Genomic DNA, 22,834 nt, shown 5'->3' on the forward strand with positions numbered 1-22,834 from the left:
GATCCAGAATCTGGGGAGGGGTCTCAGATGAGCCCCTCCTCAAGGTGGGGGGAGGTCACAGAGGGGGGGTCTCAGCCCTTCAGGGACCCCCCCAGAATGACCCCCCACGGTCCCTCCGCAGCCTCATCCGATCCCCGCAGTTCGGGGAGGGGTCGCAGCCGATGCGGGATTTGGGGAGGGGTCTCAGATCAGCCTCTCCTCGGGGGGCAGGCGCAGCGGGGGGGGGTCCCGGGGGGGCTCCCCGGCCGCCCCCCCCCAGCTCCTCGCGGCTGGGTCTGTAGGAGCCCTCGGTGCGGCGCTTCTCGCGCAGCCTCAGCGCCGCCGCCAGCAGCAGCCCCACGAGCCCCAAAGCCCCCAGACCCCCAAAGACCACCGAGAGCGCCACCACCCCCGCGGGCTGCGGGAAAAAAGGGGAGGGGGCGTCAGGGAACCCCGAAAATCCCCCCGGGGGGGGGGGACCCCACAAATGTTCCCGTTAGGAAACCCCCCCCCCGAATTCCAGAGGTGGTCGAAAATCCTCCCCCACCCCCCCCCCCCAAGGGGTCTCAAAGAGCCCCAAAAATCCCCTCGAGGACCCCCCCGAAGACCCCCAAAACCTCCTCAGGGACCCCCAAATCCCAGGGGAACCCCAAAATCCCAGGGGAACCCCAAGATCCCCAAATCCCCCCGCCCCCAAAAACCCCAAATCCCACCCAGGATCCCAAAATCCCCCCAAAGAGCCCCAAAAATCTCCTCAGGGACCCTCCCAAGGACCCCCAAAATCCCTCAGGACCCCCCAAACCCCCCCAGGACCCCCCAAATCCCCCCTAAACCCCACCCAGGACCCCCCAAACCCCACTCAGGACCCCCCAGATCCTCCCAGGACCCCCCAAAATCCCTCAGGACCCCCCAAATCCCCCCCAAACCCTCCCAGGACCCCCCAAATCCCCCCAGGACCCCCCAAATCCTCCCAGGACCCCCCAAATCCCCCCCAAACCCCCCCAGGACCCCCCAAATCCCCCCCCACTGACCGAGAGCCCCCCCCCGCCGCCGTGGGGGGTGGTCCCGTTACTGGAGTCGTTACTGGTCACACTGGGAGAGGCTGGGGGGGGCACGGGGGGGGGGTCACTGGGGGGGTCCCGGGGCGTTCGGGACCCCCCCAAAACCCCCCGGGACCCCCCAAACTCTCCTCAAATCCCACCCTGGACCCCCAAAATCCCCCCGGGACCCCTCTGGACACAGCTGGGATCCCCCAAAGCCCCCCCGGGACCCCCCAAATCCTCCCTGGGACCACCCAAATCCTCCCTGGGACCCCTAAATCCCCCTGGGACCCCTCCAGACACAGCTGGGACCCCCCAAATCCCCCCCAGATCATCCCAAACCCCCCCGGGACCCCCCAAAGCCCCCCTGGGACCCCCCAAATCCTCCCTGGGACCCCCCAAATCCCCTCCAGGATCCCTCAAACCCCCCTTGGGACCCCCCAAATCCTCCCTGGGACCCCTCCAGACACACCTGGGACCCCCCAAATCCCCCCCAGATCATCCCAAACCCCCCCAGGACCCCCCAAAGCCCCCCTGGGACCCCCCAAATCTCTTCCAGGACCCCCCAAGTCCCCCCGGGACCCCCCAAATCCCCCCCAGATCATCCGAAACCCCCCCTGGGACCCCCCAAACCCCCCCAAATCCCCCCAAACCCCCCGTACGTACTCTGGGCCAGGGCGAGGCAGGGCAGGGCCAGGGCCAGGGCCAGCTGAGGGGCTCCGGCCATGGGGGGGGGTCCTGGGGGGGCCCCGGGGCTCCTGCGGCTGCGGGGACACGGTCAGGGACCCCCAAAAATACACCGGGACCCCCCAAAATACACCTGGGACCCCCAAAAATACACCTGGGACCCCCGGAACCACACCTGGGACCCCCAAAATACACCGGGACCCCCAAAATACACCTGGGACCCCCAAAATCCACCCGGGACCCCCAAAATCCACCCGGGATCCCCAAAAATCCACCCGGGACCCCCAAAAATACACCCGGGACCCCCAAAATCCACCGGGGACCCCCAGAAATCCACCCGGGACCCCCAAAAATACACCCGGGACCCCCAAAAATACACCTGGGACCCCCAAAATCCACCCGGGACCCCCCCAGATTCACTCAGGACCCCCCCAAATCCACCCGGGACCCCCCAAAACTCACCCGGAACCCCCGAAATACACCCGGGACCCCCCCAAATTCACTCGGGACCCCCCAAAACTCACCCGGAACCCCCCAAACTCACCCGGGACCCCCCCAAATTCACTCGGGACCCCCCAAACTCACCCGGGACCCCCCAAACTACACCTGGGACCCCCAAACTACACCTGGGACCCCCAAAACCTCACCTGGGACCCCCAAAAATACACCTGGGACCCCCCAAATTCACCTGAACCCCCCCAGACTCACCTGGGACCTCCCCTGGCCACACCTGGGAGCCGCCCAACCCCCCCCGGAACCCCCAAACTCCCCCCGCGCCCCCTCCCCAGGCGGCCCCGCCCCCCCCGGGACCCCCCCCCAGCCCGGAGCCCCCCGGGACCCCCCCCAGCCCCGCCCCTCCCCCCTCACCTGTCCCGCCCCTCCCCCCTCACCTGTCCCGCTCCCGTCTCCTCCTTCCGGGGCCGCTCCCGAGGCCACGCCCCCGTCACGTGACACCCCCGAGGCCACGCCCACCGCACCTGGCACAGGCCACGCCCACACCTGGAGGGGGCGGGGCTTAACCGGCTAAACCACGCCCACTCCGTTAATGTGACGTCATTGCGAAGCCACGCCCATTCGGGTAATGCGGTTACGTCATCGTGAAGCCACGCCCACAGCGGGTAATGCGGTTGCGTCATTGCGAGGCCACGCCCATTCGGGTAATGCGGTTACGTCATTGCGAGGCCACGCCCATTCGGGTAATGCGGTTACGTCATCGTGAAGCGCCGCCCCCGCCGCGCGCATGCGCCAAAATCGGGGAATGTGAAAGGAAAAAAATCCCAAAATTCCCCCCCAAAAAAATGATCCCAAAATCCCCAAAAATTGGGATCCCAAAAAATGGAATCCAAAAAATGGAATCCAAAAAATTGAATAATAAAAAAAAAGGATCCAAAAAAAAAAATGGATCCCGAAAAAATGATCCCAAAAATGGGATCGTAAAAAATGGAATCGTAAAAAAAGGGATCCCAAAATCCCCCCAAAAAATGATCCCAAAAAAATGATTTAAAAAATGGATCCCAAAAAATGAAATCCCAATAAATGGATCCCCCCCCAAAAAAAGGATCCCAGAAAAAGGGATCCCAAAATCCCCCCCCCAAAAAATGGGATCCCAAAAAATGATCCCAAAAATGAGAACCCAAAAATGATCCCAAAAAATGGGATCGTAAAAAAAGGGATCCCAAAATCCACCCAAAAAATGGGATCCCAAAAATGATCCAAAAAAATGATCCCCCCAAAAAAAATCGATCTTAAAAAATGGATCCTAAAAAATCGATTCCCAAAAATGAGATCCCAAAAAAAATGGATCCTAAAAACGGATCCCAATAAAAGAGATCCCAAAAAAACGGATCCCAAAATCCCCAATTTGGGATCCCCAAATCGGGATCGGGGAATCCCAAACTCGGCTCCGCCTTTGGGGCCGTTTCGGGTTCATTTTTTGGGATTTTCCCATTTTTGGGGTTCCCAATTCCCGGGATTTTCCCGATTTTTTGGTTCCTATTTGGGGTTTCCAATTTTGGGGGGATTTTCCCATTTTTTGGGTTTCCCATTTTGGGATTTTCCCATTTTTAGGGCTTCAAATTTTTAGGATTTTCCCAATTTTTAATTTTCCCGTTTTTTAATTTTCCCATTTTCGGGTTTTTCCCTTTTTTTTGGGGTTTCCCATTTTGGGATTTTTCCATTTTTAGAGCTTCAAATTTTGGGGATTTTCCCCCATTTTTAATTTTCCCATTTTATATTTTCCCATTTTGGTTTTTTTCCCATTTTTAGGGCTTCAAATTTTTAGGATTTTCCCATTTTTTATTTTCCCATTTTTGGGATTTTCCCACTTTTTATTTTCCCATTTTTTGGGTTTCCCATTTTGGGATCTTTCCATTTTTAGGGCTTCAAATTTTGGGGATTTTCCCACATTTTTAATTTTCCCATTTTTTTAATTTTCCCATTTTTTAAATTTCCCCATTTTTTTAATTTTCCCATTTTGGGATTTTCCCATTTTTAGGGCTTCAAATTTTGGGGATTTTCCCCCATTTTTAATTTTCCCATTTTTTAATTTTCTCATTTTTTAATTTTCCCATTTTTTAATTTTCCCATTTTTTTAATTTTCCCATTTTTTAATTTCCCATTTTTTTAATTTTCCCATTTTTTAATTTTCCCATTTTTTTCAATTTTCCCATTTTTTAAATTTCCCCATTTTTTTAATTTTCCCATTTTTTAATTTTCCCATTTTTTTATTTTCCCATTTTTTAATTTTCCCATTTTTTTATTTTCCCAATTTTTAATTTTCCCATTTTTTAATTTTCCCATTTTTGGGGATTTTCCCATTTTTGGGGTCTCAAATTTTTTAGGATTTTTCCCATTTTTTATTTTCCCATTTTTTATTGAATTTCCCCGTTTATTTTAATTGGGGGGGGGTCCCTCCCCCCCCCTCCCCCCCTCCCCTCCCCTCCCCCTCCCCTCCCCCCTCTGCCGCATTGGGGGGGGGCGCGCAGGGGGTGGGGGAGGGGCGCGGCCCCCGCAGCCAATCCGCGCTCTCCCGCCCCTCCCCCCCCCAGTATCGCGATCTCTGTCGCGACAGCGCCGCCCCCTCCCCCCCCCCGCAGCGCCTGGAGGAGCCGGGTGGGTCCGGGGGGGCCCCGAATTTATTGGGGGGGGGTCCCAAAAAAAACCGGGGGGGGGAGGGGAGGGGAGGGGGAGGAGCCTTTTGGGGGGTGGGGGAGGGGGAAGCTCCTTTTGGGGGGGCCCGGGGGGGGCTTGGGGCCCTTTTGGGGGGGATTTTGGGGGGTCCCGGGGATTTTTGGGGGATTTTGGGGGGGCCCGGGGGGGGCTTGGGGCCCTTTTGGGGGGTCCCGGGGATTTTTGGGGCTCATTTTGGGGGGTTCCGGGTGATTTTGGGGAGGATTTTGGGGGTCTCACCTGTCCGGGAGGAGATTTTGGGGGGGGTCTCTGTTTTTGGGGGGGTTTTGGGACCATTTTTGGGAGGTTTTGGGGGATTTTGGGGGGATTTTGGGGGTCTCGCCTGTCCGGGGGTTAAATTGGGGAGGGGTCCCCCCGTTTTTTGGGGGGGGGTGGAATTGGGGGAGGGGGCGGGGCCGGATTTTGGGGGGTGGCTCTGACCCCTCCCCCCCTTTTTTTTTACCCCCCCCAGGTGTTCCCAGAGCCCCCCCCAGCCCCAGGAGGGGATTTTGGGGAGATTTGGGGGGTTTTTGGGGGGATTTTGGGGGGATTTCGGGGGTTTTTGGGGGTTTTGGGGGGATTTTGGGGGGGTTTTGGGGGATTTTGAGGGGATTTTGGGGGGATTTTGGGGGGATTTTGGGGGTTTTTGGGGGGATTTTGGGGGTCTCCGCCATGGCCCCCCCCCGGCAGGACAAGCGCGGCTCCATCGTCCCCTGCGTGCTCCTGGTGGAGGTGAGGGGGGACCCCAAAAACCGCCCTGAGACCCCCCAAAAACCTCCCCGGGGACCCCAAAAACCTCCCCGGGACTCCAAAAACCACCGGGACCCCAAAAACCGCCCGGGGACCCCCCAAAAATCACCCCGGGGACCCCAAAATCACCCAGGGGACTCCAAAAACCTCCCCGGGGACCCCAAAAACCGCCCTGAGACCCCCCAAAATCACCCAGGGGACCCCAAAAACCTCCCCGGGGACCCCAAAAACCGCCCTGAGACCCCCCAAAATCACCCAGGGGACCCCAAAAACCTCCCCGGGGACCCCAAAACCGGCCCGGGGACCCCAAAAACCGCCCTGAGACCCCCCAAAATCACCCAGGGGACCCCAAAAACCTCCCCGGGGACCCCAAAATCCAACGCGGCTGCTCTGGGTGGGATTTTGGGGGGTCTCGGGGGGGATTTGGGGGATTTGGGCCCCCCCAGGTCGGGATTTTAGGGGTTCCCAGGTGGGGATTTTGGGGTTCCCAGGGTGGGTTTTTGGGGATTTTGGGGGTTCCCAGGGTGGGATTTTGGGGATTTTGGGGGTTCCCAGGTCGGGATTTTGGGGATTTTGGGGGTTCCCAGGGTGGGTTTTTGGGGTTCCCAGCGGGTTTTTTGGGGCTCTCCCCCCCAGGTTGAGATTTTGGGGGTTCCCTGGGTGGTTTTTTTTTGGGATTTTGGGGTTCCCAGCGGGTTTTTGGGGTTCCCAGCGGGGTTTTTTGGGCTCTCCCCCCCCAGGTTGGGATTTTGGGGTTCCCAGGTTGGGATTTTGGGGGTTCCCGGTGAGATTTTGGGGGTTCCCAGGGTGGGTTTTTGGGGTTTTTGGGGGTTCCCAGCGGGGTTTTTGGGGCTCTCCCCCCCAGGTTGGGATTTTGGGGTTCCCAGGTTGGGATTTTGGGGGTTCCCAGCAGGGTTTTTGGGGCTCTCCCCCCCAGGTGGGGATTTTGGGGTTCCCAGCAGGATTTCCCCCCCAGGTGGGGATTTTGGGGGGCACGGCCGCCCTCGCCTACCAGCTGGAGTTCACCGACGCCTTCCCGGTGCACGTGGGGGGTTTCTTCTGCCGGGACCCCGATTTTGGGCGCCCCTACCCGGGACCCCCCGGGCTGAGCAGGGCCCCCCCCGCCCTGGTTTATGCCCTGGTCACCGCCGTGCCCGCCCTCACCGTGAGTGGGGGGCTCGGGGGGTCCTGGGGGGGTCTGGGGGGTCCTGGAGGGGGTCTGGGGGGGATCCTGGGGGGGCTGGGAGGGTCCTGGGGGGTCCTGGGGGGGCTCGGGGGGGCCCGGGGGGGGTTTGGGGGGTCCCGGGGGGGCTCGGGGGGTCCTGGGGGGGGTCCTGGGGGGGGTTTGGGGGGGTCCTGGGAGGGTCCTGGAGGGGTCTGGGGGGGGTTTGGGGGGTCCTGGGGGGGTCTGGGAGGGTCCTGGGGGGTCCTGGGGGGTCCCGGGGGGTCCTGGGGGGGTCTGGGGGGGATCCTGGGGGGTCTGGGGGGTCCTGGGGGGGGGCTGGGGGGGCTGGGAGGGTCCTGGAGGGTCCTGGGGGGGGTCTGGAAGGGGTTAAAAGGGGTCTGGGGGGTCCTGGGGGGGGGTCTGGGGGGTCCTGGGAGGTCTCGGGGGGGGCTCGGGGGGTCCCAGGGGGGTCTGGAAGGGGTTAAAAGTAGTCTGGGGGGGTTAAAAGGGGTCTGGGGGGGTCTCGGGGGTCCTGGGGGGTCCTGGGGGAGTCCTGGGGGGTCCTGGGAGGGTCCTGGGGGGTCCTGGGGGGTCCTGGGGGGTCCCGGGGGGGTCTGGGGGGGGCTCGGGGGGTCCTGGGGGGTCTGGAAGGGGTTAAAAGTGGTCTGGGGGGGTCCTGGGGGGTCCTGGAGGGGTCTGGGGGGGGTCTCGGGGGGTCTGGAAGGGGATAAAAAGGGTCTGGGGGGGTTAAAAGGGGTCTCGGGGGGTCCTGGGGGGGGTCCTGAGGGGTCTGGAAAGGGTTAAAAAGGGTCTGGGGGGGTTGAAAGGCGTTTGGGGGGGTCCCGGGGGGGTTTTGGGGGAGTCGGGAGGAGTTTTGGGATTTTCGGGGGAATTTTCGGGGTTTTTCGGGAGGAGTTTTGGGTTTTTCGGGGGGATTTTGGGGTTTTTTTGGGGGGTCACGAACGCCCCTCTGCCCCCCAGTGAGGGTGGGGGAGCTCCTGGGCCGTTTGGGGGGGTCCCGGGTGGATTTTGGGGGGTCCCGGGGGGGTTTCGGGGGAATTTTCGGGGGAATTTTCGGGATTTTTCGGGAGGAGTTTTGGGGGTTTTTGGGGTGGATTTTGGGGGTTTTTGGGGTGGATTTTTGGGTTTTTGGGGGTCACTAACGCCCCCCTGCCCCCCAGATGGCGGTGGGGGAGCTCCTGGGCCGTTTAGGGGGGTCCCGGGGGGGTTTCGGGGGAGTTTTGGGATTTTCGGGGGAATTTTCGGGGGAATTTTCGGGATTTTTCGGGGGGTTTTTTGGGGTTTTTGGGGTGGATTTTGGGGTTTTTGGGGGTCACGAACGCCCCCCTGCCCCCCAGATGGCGGTGGGGGAGCTCCTGGGCCGTTTGGGGGGGGGTCCCGGGTGGATTTTGGGGGGTCCCGGGGGGGTTTCGGGGGAATTTTCGGGAATTTTCGGGGGAATTTTCGGGATTTTTCGGGGGGATTTTTCGGGAGGAGTTTTGGGGTTTTTTTGGGGGGGATTTGGGGGTTTTTGGGGGTCACTAACGCCCCCCTGCCCCCCAGATGGCGGTGGGGGAGCTCCTGGGCCGTTTGGGGGGTCCCGGGGGGGTTTCGGGGGAGTTTCGGGGGAGTTTTGGGATTTTCGGGGGAATTTTCGGGGGAATTTTCGGGGGGATTTGGGGTTTTTTGGGGGGGATTTTGGGGTTTTTGGGGTGGATTTTGGGTTTTTTTTTGGGGGGTCACGAACGCCCCTCTGCCCCCCAGTGAGGGTGGGGGAGCTCCTGGGCCGTTTGGGGGGTCCCGGGTGGATTTTGGGGGGTCCCGGGGGGGTTTCGGGGGAGTTTTGGGATTTTCGGGGGAATTTTCGGGGGAATTTTCGGGGGGATTTGGGGTTTTTTGGGGGGGATTTTGGGGTTTTTTGGGTGGATTTTGGGGTTTTGGGGGGTCACTAACGCCCCCCTGCCCCCCAGATGGCGGTGGGGGAGCTCCTGGGCCGTTTGGGGGGTCCCGGGGGGGTTTCGGGAGAGTTTTGGGATTTTCGGGGGAATTTTCGGGGGAATTTTCGGGGGGATTTGGGGTTTTTTGGGGGGGATTTTGGGGTTTTTGGGGTGTATTTTGGGGTTTTTGGGGGTCACTAACGCCCCCCTGCCCCCCAGATGGCGGTGGGGGAGCTCCTGGGCCGTTTGGGGGGGTCCCGGGGGGGTCCCGGGGGGGTTTCGGGGGAGGTTTGGGTTTTTCGGGGGAATTTTCGGGGGATTTTTCGGGGGGGTTTTGGGGTTTTTTGGGGCGGATTTGGGGGTTTTTGGGGTGGATTTTGGGGTTTTTGGGGGTCACTAACTCCCCCCTGCCCCCCAGATGGCGGTGGGGGAGCTCCTGGGCCGTTTGGGGGGGTCCCGGGGGGGTCGCGCCGCCCCCCCGCGCTGGGCCCGGAGCTGCGAGCGGGGGGCGCCGCTGCGGCGGCTGCTGCGATTCCTCGGTGAGGGACGGGGGGACCCCCGGAGACCCCCCCGGAGACCCCCAAAAACCCCCGGAGACCCCCCCGGAGACCCCCAAAAACCCCCGGAGACCCCCCCGGAGACCCCCAAAAACCCCCGGATCCCCTCCAGAGTCTGCAACCACCCAAAATCCCCTTTGAAACACCCGAAAATCCCATTTTAACCACAAAAAATCCCATTTTAACCACAAAAAAAATCGCATTTTTGCCACCCAAAATCCCCTTTGAACCACCCAAAATCACATTTTTTACCACCCAAATCCCATTTTAACCACCCGAAATCCCATTTTTTACCACCCAAATCGCATTTTAACCACCCAAGAGCCCATTTGAACCACCTGAAATCCCATTTTTTACCCCCGAAATCCCATTTAAGCCCCTCCAAAATCCCCTTTTACCCCCAAATCCCCCCCAAACCCCAATTCCAGCCCCCCCAAGCCCCCCGACCCCCCGCTCACCTGTCGCCCCCTCCCCAGGTGTGTTCTCCTTCAGCCTCCTGACCCCAAATCCCCCTAAAATCCCCCCAAAACCTCCCCAAATTCCCATTTTTATCCCCCCAAATTCCCCTTTTACCCCCCCAAACCCCAATTCCAGCCCCCCTCACCTGTCGCCCCCTCCCCAGGTGTGTTCTCCTTCGGCCTCCTGACCCCAAATCCCCCCCAAACCCCCCCAAATTCCCATTTTATCCCCCCCAAATTCCCATTTTATCCCCCCAAATCCCCCCAAATTCCCATTTTATCCCCCTCACCCCCCTCACCTGTGGCCCCCTCCCCAGGTGTGTTCTCCTTTGGCCTCCTCACCCCAAATCCCCCCCAAAACCTCCCCAAATTTCCATTTTATCCCCCCCAAACCCCAATTCCAGCCCCCCAATCCCCCAATTCCCCCCCCCTCACCTGTCGCCCCCTCCCCAGGTGTGTTCTCCTTCGGCCTCCTCACCCCAAATCCCCCCCAAATCCCCCCAAAACCTCCCCAAATTCCCCCAAATCCCCCCAAATCCCCCCCAAATCCCCCCCAAATTCCCATTTTATCCCCCCGTTCCCCCCTCACCTGTCCCCCCCTCCCCAGGTGTGTTCTCCTTCCGCCTCCTCGCCCCAAATCCCCCCCAAATCCCCCCCAAATCCCCCCAAATTCCCATTTTTATCCCCCCAAATCCCCCCCAAACTTCCCCAAAATCCCATTTTATCCCCCCCAAGCCCCCCATTCCCCCCTCACCTGTTGCCCCCTCCCCAGGTGTGTTCTCCTTCGGCCTCCTCGCCCCAAATCCCCCCCAAATCCCCCCAAAACCTCCCCAATCCCCCCATTCCCCCCTCACCTGTTGCCCCCTCCCCAGGTGTGTTCTCCTTCGGCCTCCTGGCCACCGCCATCTTCTCCAACGCCGTGCAGGTGGTCCTGGGGACCCCCGCCCCCCATTTCCTGGCCGTCTGCCGCCCCAACTACAGCGCCCTGGGCTGTGCCGGGACCCCCGGGACCCCCGGGACCCCTCCCCACTTCGTGCCCCCGGGGGGCTCCCCCTGCTCCGGGGACCCCCCGGCCGTGGCCGCCGCCCGAAGGGATTTCCCCTGCAAGGAGGCGGCGCTGGGAGCCTACGCGGGGGCGTTTGCAGGGGTGGGGGTCTAAAAATGGGTTTAAATTGGGTTTAATTGGGGTTTAAATTGAATTTATTGGGGTTTAAATGGGATTTATTGGGGTTTATTGGGGTTTGAAGGGATTTCCCCTGCAAGGAGGCGGCGCTGGGAGCCTACGCGGGGGCGTTTGCAGGGGTGGGGGTCTTGATTTAAATGGGATTTATAGTGATTTATTGGGGTTTATTGGGGTTTAAATGGGATTTATTGGGGTTTAAATGGGATTTATTGGGGTTTAAATGGGATTTATTGGGGTTTATTGGGGTTTGAAGGGATTTCCCCTGCAAGGAGGCGGCGCTGGGAGCCTACGCGGGGGCGTTTGCTGGGGTGGGGGTCTTTAATTGGGATTTATAGTGATTTATTGGGGTTTAATTGGGGTTTAATTGGGATTTATTGGGGTTATTTGGGGTTTGGGAGCCTACGCGGGGGCCTTCGCTGGGGTGGGGGTCTAAAAATGGGTTTAAATTGGATTTAAATGGGATTTATTGGGGTTTAAATGGGATTTATTGGGGTTTATTGGGGTTTAAATGGGATTTATTGGGGTTATTTGGGGTTATTTGGGGTTTGGGAGCCTACGCGGGGGCCTTCGCTGGGGTGGGGGTCTTTAATTGGGGTTTAATTGGGATTTATTGGGGTTTATTGGGGTTTGAAGGGATTTCCCCTGCAAGGAGGCGGCGCTGGGAGCCTACGCGGGGGCCTTCGCTGGGGTGGGTGGGGGTCTTTAATTGGGGTTTAATTGGGATTTATTGGGGTTTAAATGGGATTTATTGGGGTTTATTGGGGTTTAAATGGGATTTATTGGGGTTTAAATGGGGTTTATTGGGGTTTATTGGGGTTATTTGGGGTTTGGGAGCCTACGTGGGGGCCTTCGCTGGGGTGGGGGTCTTAAAATCGGATTTATTGGGGTTTAAATTGGATTTATTGGGGTTTAAATGGGATTTATTGGGGTTTAATTGGGATTTATTGGGGTTATTTGGGGTTTGGGAGCCTACGCAGGGGCCTTCGCTGGGGTGGGGGTCTTGATTTAAATGGGATTTATAGTGATTTATTGGGGTTTATTGGGGTTTAATTGGGATTTATTGGGGTTTAAATTGGATTTATTGGGGTTTAAATGGGATTTATTGGGGTTTAAATGGGATTTATTGGGGTTTAAATGGGATTTATTGGGGTTTATTGGGGTTTAAATGGGATTTATTGGGGTTTAAATGGGATTTATTGGGGTTTAAATGGGATTTATTGGGGTTTAAATGGGATTTATTGGGGTTATTTGGGGTTATTTGGGGTTTGGGAGCCTACGCGGGGGCCTTCGCTGGGGTGGGGGTCTTAAAATTTGGTTTAAATTGGGTTTAATTGGGGTTTAAATTGGATTTATTGGGGTTTAATTGGGGTTTAATTGGGATTTATTGGGGTTATTTTGGGTTTATTTGGGGTTTTTGGGGTCGGGTTTTTTTTGGGGTGATTTTTTGGGATTTTGGGGTGACTCTGTGCCCCCCCCCAGCTGTACGTGACCCTGGCCTGGCGGGGGGGGGATTTGGGGGATTTTGGGGGGATTTTGGGGGGTTTTTATGGGATTTTGGGGGGTTTTTGAGGTCGGGTTTTTTTTGGGGTGATTTTTGGGGATTTTGGGGTGACTCTGTGCCCCCCCCAGCTGTACGTGACCCTGGCCTGGCGGGGGGGGGGAATTTAGGGTATTTTTATGGGATTTTGGGGTATTTTTATGGGATTTTGGGGGATTTTGGGGTTATTTTGGGTTTATTTGGGGTTTTTGAGGTCGGGTTTTTTTTGGGGTGATTTTTGGGGTTTTTGGGGTGACTCTGTGCCCCCCCCCCCCAGCTGTACGTGACCCTGGCCTGGCGGGGGGGGGGGGGGATTTGGGGGATTTTATGGGATTTTGGGGGATTTTTATGGGATTTTTGGGGGGTTTTGGGTTTATTTGGGGTTTTTGGGGTCGGGTTTTTTTTTGGGGTGATTTTTGGGGTTTTTAGGATTTTTGGGGTGACTCTGTGCCCCCCCCGAGCTGTACGTGACCCTGGCCTGGCGGGGGGGGGATTTGGGATATTTTAATGGGATTTTGGGGGGATTTTGGGGTTATTTTGGGTTTATTTGGGGTTTTTGGGGTCGGGTTTTTTTTGGGGTGATTTTTGGGGTGACTCTGTGCCCCCCCCCCAGCTGTACGTGACCCTGGCCTGGCGGGGGGGGGGGGAATTTGGGGGATTTTAATGGGATTTTGGGGGATTTTAATGGGATTTTGGGGGGGATTTTGGGGGGGGTTTTATGGGATTTGGGGGGTTTTTGGGGTCGGGTTTTTTTTGGGGTGATTTTTGGGGTGACTCTGTGCCCCCCCCCCGAGCTGTACGTGACCCTGGCCTGGCGGGGGGGGGATTTGGGATATTTTAATGGGATTTTGGGGGGGATTTTGGGGGGTTTTGGGTTTATTTGGGGTTTTTGGGGTCGGGTTTTTTTTGGGGTGATTTTTGGGGTTTTTGGGGTGACTCTGTGGCCCCCCCCCAGCTGTACGTGACCCTGGCCTGGCGGGGGGGGGGGATTTGGGATATTTTAATGGGATTTTGGGGGATTTTAATGGGATTTTTGGGGTTATTTTGGGTTTATTTGGGGTTTTTGAGGTCGGGTTTTTTTTGGGGTGATTTCTGGGATTTTTGGGGTGACTCTGTGCCCCCCCCCCAGCTGTACGTGACCCTGGCCTGGCGGGGGGGGGGGGGAATTTGGGGGATTTTGGGGGGATTTTGGGGGATTTTAATGGGATTTTTGGGGGGATTTTGGGTTTATTTGGGGTTTTTGGGGTCGGGTTTTTTTTGGGGTGGTTTCTGGGGTTTTTAGGATTTTTGGGGTGACTCTGTGCCCCCCCCAGCTGTACGTGACCCTGGCCTGGCGGGGGGGGGGAATTTGGGGGATTTTAATGGGATTTTGGGGGGATTTTGGGTTTATTTGGGGTTTTTGGGGTCGGGTTTTTTTTGGGGTGATTTTTTGGGATTTTGGGGTGACTCTGTGCCCCCCCCCAGCTGTACGTGACCCTGGCCTGGCGGGGGGGGGGGGTCTCGCCTGGCCAAGCCCGCGGCGGTTTTGGGGTTCGCGGCCCCCCCGTTCCTGCTGGGGGCTCTGCGCGTGGCCGAGCACCGCAACAGCTGGGGAGGGGTCCTGGGGGGCTTCCTGTGCGGCACCGCCATCGCCGCCTTCCTGGTGAGACCCCCCCCAAAAAATCCCCCTCCCCAAAAAATCCCCCTCCCCAAAAATCCCCACAAAAATCCATTCCTGGATGGAGAAAATACCAAAAAAATACCCAAAAATGAAGAAATTACCCCAAAAATTCACCCCAAGTCTGCCCCAAATCTGCCCCACACTGAGCGATGCTTTCCTGGTGAGACCCCCCCCAAAAAATCCCCCTCCCCAAAAATCCCCACAAAAATCCAATCCTGGATGGAGAAAATACAAAAAAAACCCCAAAAATGAAGAAATGACCCCAAAAATTCACCCCAAATCTGCCCCAAATCCGCCTCCCACTGAGCGATGCTCTCCTGGTGAGACCCCCCCCAAAAAATCCCCCTCCCCAAAAAATCCCCCTCCCCAAAAATCCCCACAAAAATCCGCTCCTGGATGGAGAAAATACAAAAAAATACCCAAAAATGGTGAAAATTACCCCAAAAATTCACCCCAAATCCTCCCCCCACCGGGCAATGCTTTCCTGGTGAGACCCCCCCCAAAAAATCCCCCTCCCCAAAAATCCCCCTCCCCAAAAATCCCCACAAAAATCCAATCCTGGATGGAGAAAATACAAAAAAAATACCCAAAAATGGTGAAAATTACCCCAAAAATTCACCCCAAATCTGCCCCAAATCCGCCCCCCACTGAGCGATGCCTTCCTGGTGAGACCCCCCCCAAAAAATCCCCCTCCCCAAAAAATCCCCCTCCCCAAAAAACCCCACAAAAATCCAATCCTGGATGGAGAAAATACAAAAAAATACCAAAAAATGAAGAAATGACCCCAAAAATTCACCCCAAATCCGCCCCAAATCCCAAAAACCGCCCCAAAAATCGCAGGAAACCCCGAAGTGACCTCAAAATCCAGCCCTGAATTCCCAAAAAAACCCCAAAATAACCCCAAAAAATCCGGCCCTGAAACATCAGAACCAAAAACCATAAAAAGACCCCAAAAATCCTCCCCCAAAATCCCCCTGGGACCCCCAAAATCCCTCAAATTCCCCCCAAGATTTCCCTGGGACCCCCAAAATTCCCCAAATCCCCCCGGGGATCCCAAAATCCCCCCAAAAATCTCCGAGACCCCCAAAATCCCTCAAATTCCCCCCAAAATCCCTCAAATTCCCCCCAAAATCCCTCAAATTTCCCCCAAAATCCCCCCGGGACCCCCAAAATCCCCTTGAGACCCCCAAAATCTTCCCCAAAATTCCCCAAAACCCCCCGGGGGTCCCAAAATTCCCCCTAAAATCCTCCTGAGACCCCCAAAAAATCCCCCAAAATCCCCCTGAGACCCCCAAAATCCCTCAAATTCCCCCCAAAATCCCCCTGGGACCCCCAAAATCCCCTTGAGACCCCCAAAATCTTCCCCAAAATTCCCCAAATCCCCCCGGGGGTCCCAAAATTCCCCCTAAAATCCCCCTGAGACCCCCAAAAAATCCCCCCAAATCCCCCTGAGACCCCCAAAATCCCTCAAATTCCCCCCAAAATCCCTCAAATTCCCCCCAAAATCCCCCCGGGACCCCCCAAAATCCCCCCAAATTCCCGCCCCTCCCCCCGCAGGTCACGTGCGTGGTCGGAAACTTCCAGAACCAGGGGGGGGATTTGGGGTGGGGGGGGACCCCCCGAGCCCCCCCCGAGCTGCCCCCCCCGAACCCCCAACCCCCCCTGGAGGAGATCAGCGTCACCCAGGTGAGACCCCCCCCAAAAGGGACCCCAAAATGGGACCCAAAAAATGGACCCCAAAAATAACCGACCCCAAAAAGGGACCCCAAAAAGGGACCCAAAAATGGGGGGAAGACCCCAAAAACTGACCCCAAAAATGGACCCCAAAAATGGACCCCAAATCGGGGGGAGAGACCCCAAAAACTGACCCCAAAAACCGAGGTGAGGGTCCCAAAACCCGACCCCAAAAACGGACCCCAAAATCGGGGGGGAAAGATCCCAAAACCTGACCCCAAAAATGGACCCCAAAAATGGGGGGAGACCCCAAAAACCGGCCCCAAAAATGGACCCAAAATCGAGGGGAGGGTCCCAAAAATGGACCCCAAAAACCGACCCCAAAATCGGGGGGAAGACCCCAAAAACTGACCCCAAAAATGGACACAAAAAATGGGGGGAGGGTCCCAAAAGACACCCCAAAAATGGACCCCAAAAATGGGGGGAAGACCCCAAAAACTGACCCCAAAAATGGACCCAAAATCGGGGGGAGGGTCCCCAAAAGAGGCCCCAAAAATGGGGGGAGGGTCCCAAAAATTGACCCCAAAATCGGGGGGGGAAGACCCCAAAAACCGACCCCAAAATTTGGGAGGAGCCCAAAAATCGGGAGGAGAAATCCCAAAATTCGGTGGGAAAAGGCGGGAAAATGGGGGGGGGGGGGGGAGGGGAGACCCCAAAATTTGGGAATTTGGGGAGGGGAGATCCCGAAATTTGGGAATTTGGGGAGGGGAGATCCCAAAATTTGGGAATTTGGGGAGGGGAGATCCCAAAATTTGGGAATTTGGGGTGGGGAGATCCCGAAATTTGGGAATTTGGGGAGGGGAGATCCCAAAATTTGGGAATTTGGGGAGGGGAGATCCCAAAATTTGGGAATTTGGGGTGGGGAGATCCCGAAATTTGGGAATTTGGGGAGGGGAGATCCCAAAATTTGGGAATTTGGGGTGGGAAATGGGGGTGGGGAGATCCCAAAATTTGGGAATTTGAGGAGGGGAGATCCCGAAATTTGGGAATTTGGGGAGGGGAGATCCCGAAATTTGGGAATTTGGGGAGGGGAGATCCCAAAATTTGGGAATTTGGGGTGACCCCGCCCCCCGCCCCCCGCAGGTTCGTCGGGCAGAATTCCCAGCGGTGACCTGAGAGAAAATCGGGAATTCGGGATCCGGAAATTTGGGAATGCCGGGAGTGGGGGGAGGGGTCGGGAAGAGGGGGGGGTGGTCCCGAAATTTGGGATCCCGAAATTTGGGATCCCGAAATTTGGGATCCTGGAATTTGGGGATCCCGGGAATTTTGGGATCCTGAAATTTGGGGAGCCTGAAATTTGGGGATCCTGGAATTTGGGAATCCTGGAATTTGGGGATCCCGGAATTTGGGGAGCCTGAAATTTGGGAAGCCCGAAAATTGGGAGCCTGAAAATTTGGATCCTGAATTTTCGGGGAGCCGGGAATTTGGGATCCCGAAATTTGGGATCCTGGAATTTGTGGGAGCCTGAAATTTGGGAAGAGCCTGAAATTCGGGAAGCCCGAAAATTCCGGGAGCCGGGAATTTGGGATCCCGAAAATTCGGGAATCTCGGAATTTGGGGATCCGGAAATTCCCGGGGAATCCCGAAAATTCGGGAACCCGTGAATTTGGGATCCCGAAAATTCCGGGAGCCGGGAATTTGGGATCCTGAATTTTTCGGGGAGTCCGGAAATTCGGGAAGAGCCTGGAATTCGGGAAATCCCGAAAATTCGGGAATCCGGGAATTCGGGAAGCCCGAAAATTTGGAGCCGGGAATTTGGGATCCCAAAATTCCCGGGAAATCCCGAAAATTCGGGAATCCGGGAATTCGGGGAACCCCGAAAATTCGGGAATTCGGGAATCCCGAAAATTCGGGGATCCGGGAATTCGGGAATCCCGAAAATTCGGGAATCCGGGAATTCGGGAACCCCGAAAATTCGGGAATTCGGGAAGCCCGAAAATTCGGGAATTCGGGAAGCCCGAAAATTCGGGAATTCGGGGATCCGGGAATTTGAGAACCCTGAAAATTCGGGAATTCGGGAATCCCGAAAATCCGGGAATTTGGGAATTCGGGAAGCCCGAAAATTCGGGAATTCGGGGATCCCGAAAATTCGGGAATTTGGGAATTCGGGAAGCCCGAAAATTCGGGGATCCGGGAATTTGGGAACCCCGAAAATTCGGGAATCCGGGAATTTGGAGGTCCCGAAAATTCGGGAATTCGGGAATCCGGGAATTCGGGAATCCCGAAAATTCGGGAATCCGGGAATTCGGGGATCCCGAAAATTCGGGAATCCGGGAATTCGGGAATCCCGAAAATTCGGGAATTCGGGGATCCCGGAATTTTGGGATCCGGAAATTTGGGAATGCCGGGATTGGGGGGGGGAGGGGTCGGAACCCGGGGAATTCTCTGGAATTTGGGATCCCGGAATTTGGGATTTGGGGGGGGGGGAGGGGCAATAAAGCGGCTTCGTGAGACCCCCCCGTGTCCATGTGGGGGGGAGGGGCCCTATAGGGGACTGGGGGGGTCCTATAGGGGATTGGGGGGGTCTGGGGGGGTCCTATGGGGGATTTGGGGGGGTTTAGGGGAGGTTTTGGGGGGGTCCTATAGGGGACTGGGGAGGTCTGGGGGGGTCCTATAGGGGATTTGGGGGGGTCTGGGGGGTCCTATGGGGGATTTGGGGGGGGTTTAGGGGAGGTTTTGGGGGGTCCTATAGGGGACTGGGGGGTCCTATGGGGGATTTGGGGGGGTTTGGGGGGGTTTGGGGGGTCCTATGGGGGTTTCTATAGGGGGTCCCTGGCGTTTCTATGGGGTCTCTATAGGGTCTATGGGGTCCCTATGGGGTCTCTATGGGGTCTCTATAGGGTCTATGGGGTCTCTATAGGGTCTCTATGGGGTCTCTATGGGGTCTCTATGGGGTCTATGGGGTCCCTATGGGGTCTCTATGGGGTCTCTATGGGTCTCTATGGGGTCTCTATGGGGTCCATGGGGTCCCTGGGGGGGTTTCGGGGGGGTCTTTAGGGGATGGGGGCGGGGCTCCACGTGAGGGGGTGGGCGTGGCTTTAACCCACGTGACTGGGCGTCACCCGAAGGGGGCGTGTCCAACAAACCCCGCCCTGATTGGGCGGGACCACCCAAACCCCGCCTTTTGCCATTTGATTGACGTGAGGGGCGTGGCCACACAAATCCCGCCCCTCTACGCTTTGATTGACGTGTGAGGGGCGTGACCAGCGCAGGCTCCGCCTTTAACTCTTTGATTGACGTTTGGGGGCGTGGCCAGCGCAGGCCCCGCCCCCTTACGGCGGCGGGCGCACGGAGGGGGCGGGGCTCCGGAGGGGGCGGGGCTTTGTGGGCGTGGCCAGCGCTGGCCCCGCCCCCTCGGACTGCGGCGGGGCGGGCGCGGCTCCGGCGGCCGAGGGTGAGTGGGGGGGGGGGGGGGGATTTGGGGGGATTTTGGGGGGATTTGGGGAATTTCGGGGAATTCGGGAGAATCCCGCGGGATCCGGGAGGGTTTGGGGGGGATTGGGGAGGATCCGGGGGGGGATTCGGGGGGGATTTGAGGGGGAATTTGGGGGGGATTTTGAGGGGGAATTTGGGGCTGGGGGTCCCCTATGGATGAGGGGGGGTCCCCTATGGAGGGGGGTGGGGGGCGGCGGGATGTGGGGGGGGGGTCTGGGGGTGGGGGGGGGTCCCTGTGGCCACAGGGGATGGGGGAGGGGAGGGATGAGGGGGGTCCTGTGGGGGAGGGGGGGGATTGATGGGGGGAGGGGTCCGGAATCGGGGGGGGGTTTTGGGGGGGGGGTCCTATGGATGGTTTAGGGGCGGGTCCTACAGCCGGGGAGGGGGCGGGGGGAGACCCCGCGGGTGGGAATTGAAGGGGGGGGGGGCTATGGAGGACCCCCCCGGCCTGGCCGGCCTCTATGGAACCCTATAGACCCCCCTGGACCCCCATAGGCCTCTGAAGACCCCTATAGACCCCCTATAGACCCCCCCAATAGAACCCTTTGGACCCCTATAGACCCCCATAGACCCCTATGGACCCCTATGGACCCCTGTAGACCCCCATAGGCCCCCAGAGACCCCCCATAGACCCCCTATGGGCCCCCCCAGACCCCTATAGGCCCCTTTAGGCCCCCCCATAGACCCCCTATAGGCCCCCCAGACCCCCATAGACCCCCTATAGATCCCCTATAGATCCCCTATAGACCCCCTATGGGCCCCCCCAGACACCCAGAGACCCCCCCAGACCCCTATAGACCCCCCAGACCCCTATAGGCCCCCTATAGGCCCCCTATAGACCCCCCAGACCCCTATAGGCCCCCTATAGGCCCCTATGGGCGGAGCCGGGGGGGCGGAGCTGTCCGCGGTGCTGAAGGGGGCGGGGCGGCCGCGGCTGCCGGGACCCCCCGAATTGGGGATTCCCGGGAGCCCAGACCCCAAAATCCGGGAGACCCCAGAGCCAGAAACCTCCCCCAGAGCCAGAAACCTCCCCCAGAGCCAGAAACCTCCCCCAGAGCCCTGAATCCCCCAGAGCCACAAATTCCCCAGCCCCTTCCCCACGCCGGGGTCCCCCCGGATCCCCCCAGCCCATCCCGGGGTCCCCCCGAATCCCCCCGGCCCATCCCGGATCCCCCCTGCCCATCCCGGATCCCCCCAGATCCCCCCAGCCCATCCCGGATCCCCCCTCCCCATCCCGGGGTCCCCCCGAATCCCCCCAGCCCATCCCGGATCCCCCCATATCCCCCCAGCCCACCCCGGGGTCTCCCCGAATCCCCCCAGCCCATCCCGGGGTCCCCCCGAATCCCCCCAGCCCATCCTGGATCCCCCCAGCCCATCCTGGGGTCCCTCCCGGATCCCCCCAGCCCATCCCGGGGTCCCCCCGAATCCCCCCAGCCCACCCCGGGATCCCCCAGCCCATCCCGGATCCCCCCGGATCCCCCCAGCCCATCCTGGGGTCCCCCCGGATCCCCCCAGCCCATCCCAGGGTCCCCCCGGATCCCCCCAGCCCATCCCGGGGTCCCCCCCGAATCCCCCCAGCCCATCCCGGATCCCCCCAGCCCATCCCGGGGTCCCCCCGATCCCCCCCATCCCCACCCCGGGGTCTCCCCGAATCCCCCCAGCCCATCCCGGGGTCCCCCCGGATCCCCCCAGCCCATCCCGGGGTCCCCCCGGATCCCCCCTGCCTATCCCGGATCCCCCCATATCCCCCCATCCCCACCCCGGGGTCCCCCCTGTGCGCCCCGCGGCCCCGGGTATTCTCGGGCCGTAACACGGATCCCTCCGGCCCATCCCGGGGTCCCCCCAGCCCATCCTGGGGTCCCCCCAGCCCACCCCGGGGTCCCCCCGATCCCCCCCAGCCCACCCCGGGGTCCCCCCCGTGCGCCCCGCGGCCCCGGGTATTCTCGGGCCGTAACACGGATCCCTCCGGCCGCGCTGTTATTGCTGGAGAATACGCGGAGCCGAGGGGACGCCCCCAGCCCCGCTCGGGACCCCCGGGGACCCCTCCCCATCCCCAGGGACCCCTCCCCACCCTCCCCTCCAGGCTGGAGAAGGCCGGGAGCCCCCCGGGAATCCCCTGGGGACACTCGGGAACGTTTGGGGAGAGGCCCGAGGGTCCCCCGGGGACGCTCGGGAACCCCGGGAAGAGGCGGGAGCGCGGGGGGGGCGTTTGGGGACCCTCGGAGGAGGTTTGGGGACCCTCGGGGGCGTTTGGGGACCTTTCTGTGACCTTTGGGGACCCTCGGGGGGGTTTGGGGACCCTCAGGGGGCATTTGGGGACCCTCGGGGGGGGTTTGGAGACCCTCGGGAGGGGTTTGGGGACCCTCGGGGAGGGTTTGGGGACCTTTCTGTGACCTTTGGGGACCTTTCTGTGACCTTTGGGGACCCTCGGGAGGGGTTTGGGGACCCTCGGGGAGGTTTGGAGACCCTCGGGGCGGTTTGGGGACCCTCGGAGGGGCTTGGGGACCCTCTGAGGGGTTTGGGGACCCTCGGGTGGGGTTTGGGGACCCTCGGGTGGGGTTTGGGGACCCTCGGGAGGGGTTTCGGGACCTTTCTGTGACCTTTGGGGACCCTCGGGAGGGGCTTGGGGACGCTCGGGGGGGGTTTGGGGACCCTCGGGAGGGGTTTGGGGACCCTCGGGGGGCGTTTGGGGACCCTCGGGAGGGGTTTGGGGACCCTCGGGTGGGGTTTGGGGACCCTCGGGAGGGGTTTGGGGACCCTCGGACGGGCTTGGGGACCCTCGGGGGGCGTTTGGGGACCCTCGGGTGGGGTTTGGGGACCTTTCTGTGACCTTTGGGGACCCTTGGGGGGCGTTTGGGGACCCTTGAGGGGCGTTTGGGGACCCTCGGGGGGGGGTTTGGGGACCTTTCTGTGACCTTTGGGGACCCTCGGGAGGGGTTTGGGGACCCTCTGAGAGGTTTGGGGACCCTCGGGAGGGGTTTGGGGACCCTCGGGCGGGTTTGGGGACCCTCGGGAGGGGTTTGGGGACCCTTGGGGGGCGTTTGGGGACCCTCGGAGGGGCTTGGGGACCCTCGGGAGGGTTTGGGGACCCTCGGAGGAGGTTTGGGGACCTTTCTGTGACCTTTGCGGACCCTTGGGAGGGGTTTGGGGACCCTCGGAGGGGTTTGGGGACCTTTCTGTGACCTTTGGGGACCCTCGGGGGGCGTTTGGGGACCTTTCTGTGACCTTTGGGGACCCTCGGGGGGCGTTTGGGGACCCTCGGGGGGGCGTTTCGGGACCTTTCTGTGACCTTTGGGGACCCTTGAGGGAGGTTTGGGGACCTTTCTGTGACCTTTGGGGACCCTCGGGGGGGTTTGGGGACCCTCGGGAGGGGTTTGGGGACCTTTCTGTGACCTTTGGGGACCTTTCTGTGACCTTTGGGGACCCTCGGGGGGGTTTGGGGACCCCCGGGAGGGGTTTGGGGACCCTCGGGGGGGGTTTGGGGACCCTCGGAAGGGGTTTGGGGACCTTTCTGTGACCTTTGGGGACCCTCGGGAGAGGCTTG

The 22,834-nt window shown here is 59.4% G+C and overlaps 2 protein-coding genes across 2 annotated transcripts; one reads left to right on the forward strand and one right to left on the reverse strand.

The window, feature by feature from the left end:
* Window positions 1-71: 71 nt before the first annotated feature.
* Window positions 72-2,700, reverse strand: CRB3 (crumbs cell polarity complex component 3). The gene is given in 5 exon segments (XM_058861901.1): window positions 72-246; window positions 248-397; window positions 1,011-1,081; window positions 1,686-1,783; window positions 2,597-2,700. Coding segments are annotated over 4 exon segments (345 nt in total). The 5' UTR covers window positions 1,747-1,783; window positions 2,597-2,700; the 3' UTR covers window positions 72-183.
* Window positions 2,701-5,524: 2,824 nt separating this feature from the next.
* On the forward strand, window positions 5,525-15,711 carry LOC131591216 (phospholipid phosphatase-related protein type 2-like; the record flags this gene model as incomplete). Its single annotated transcript, XM_058861696.1, has 6 exons — window positions 5,525-5,606; window positions 6,601-6,789; window positions 9,145-9,265; window positions 10,614-10,888; window positions 13,939-14,103; window positions 15,679-15,711. Coding segments are annotated over exons 1-6 (843 nt in total), but the record flags the coding sequence as incomplete, so codon positions are not given.
* Window positions 15,712-22,834: the final 7,123 nt, after the last annotated feature.

Source organism: Poecile atricapillus, chromosome 39, assembly GCF_030490865.1.
Source record: "Poecile atricapillus isolate bPoeAtr1 chromosome 39, bPoeAtr1.hap1, whole genome shotgun sequence".
Lineage (NCBI taxonomy): Eukaryota > Metazoa > Chordata > Aves > Passeriformes > Paridae > Poecile > Poecile atricapillus.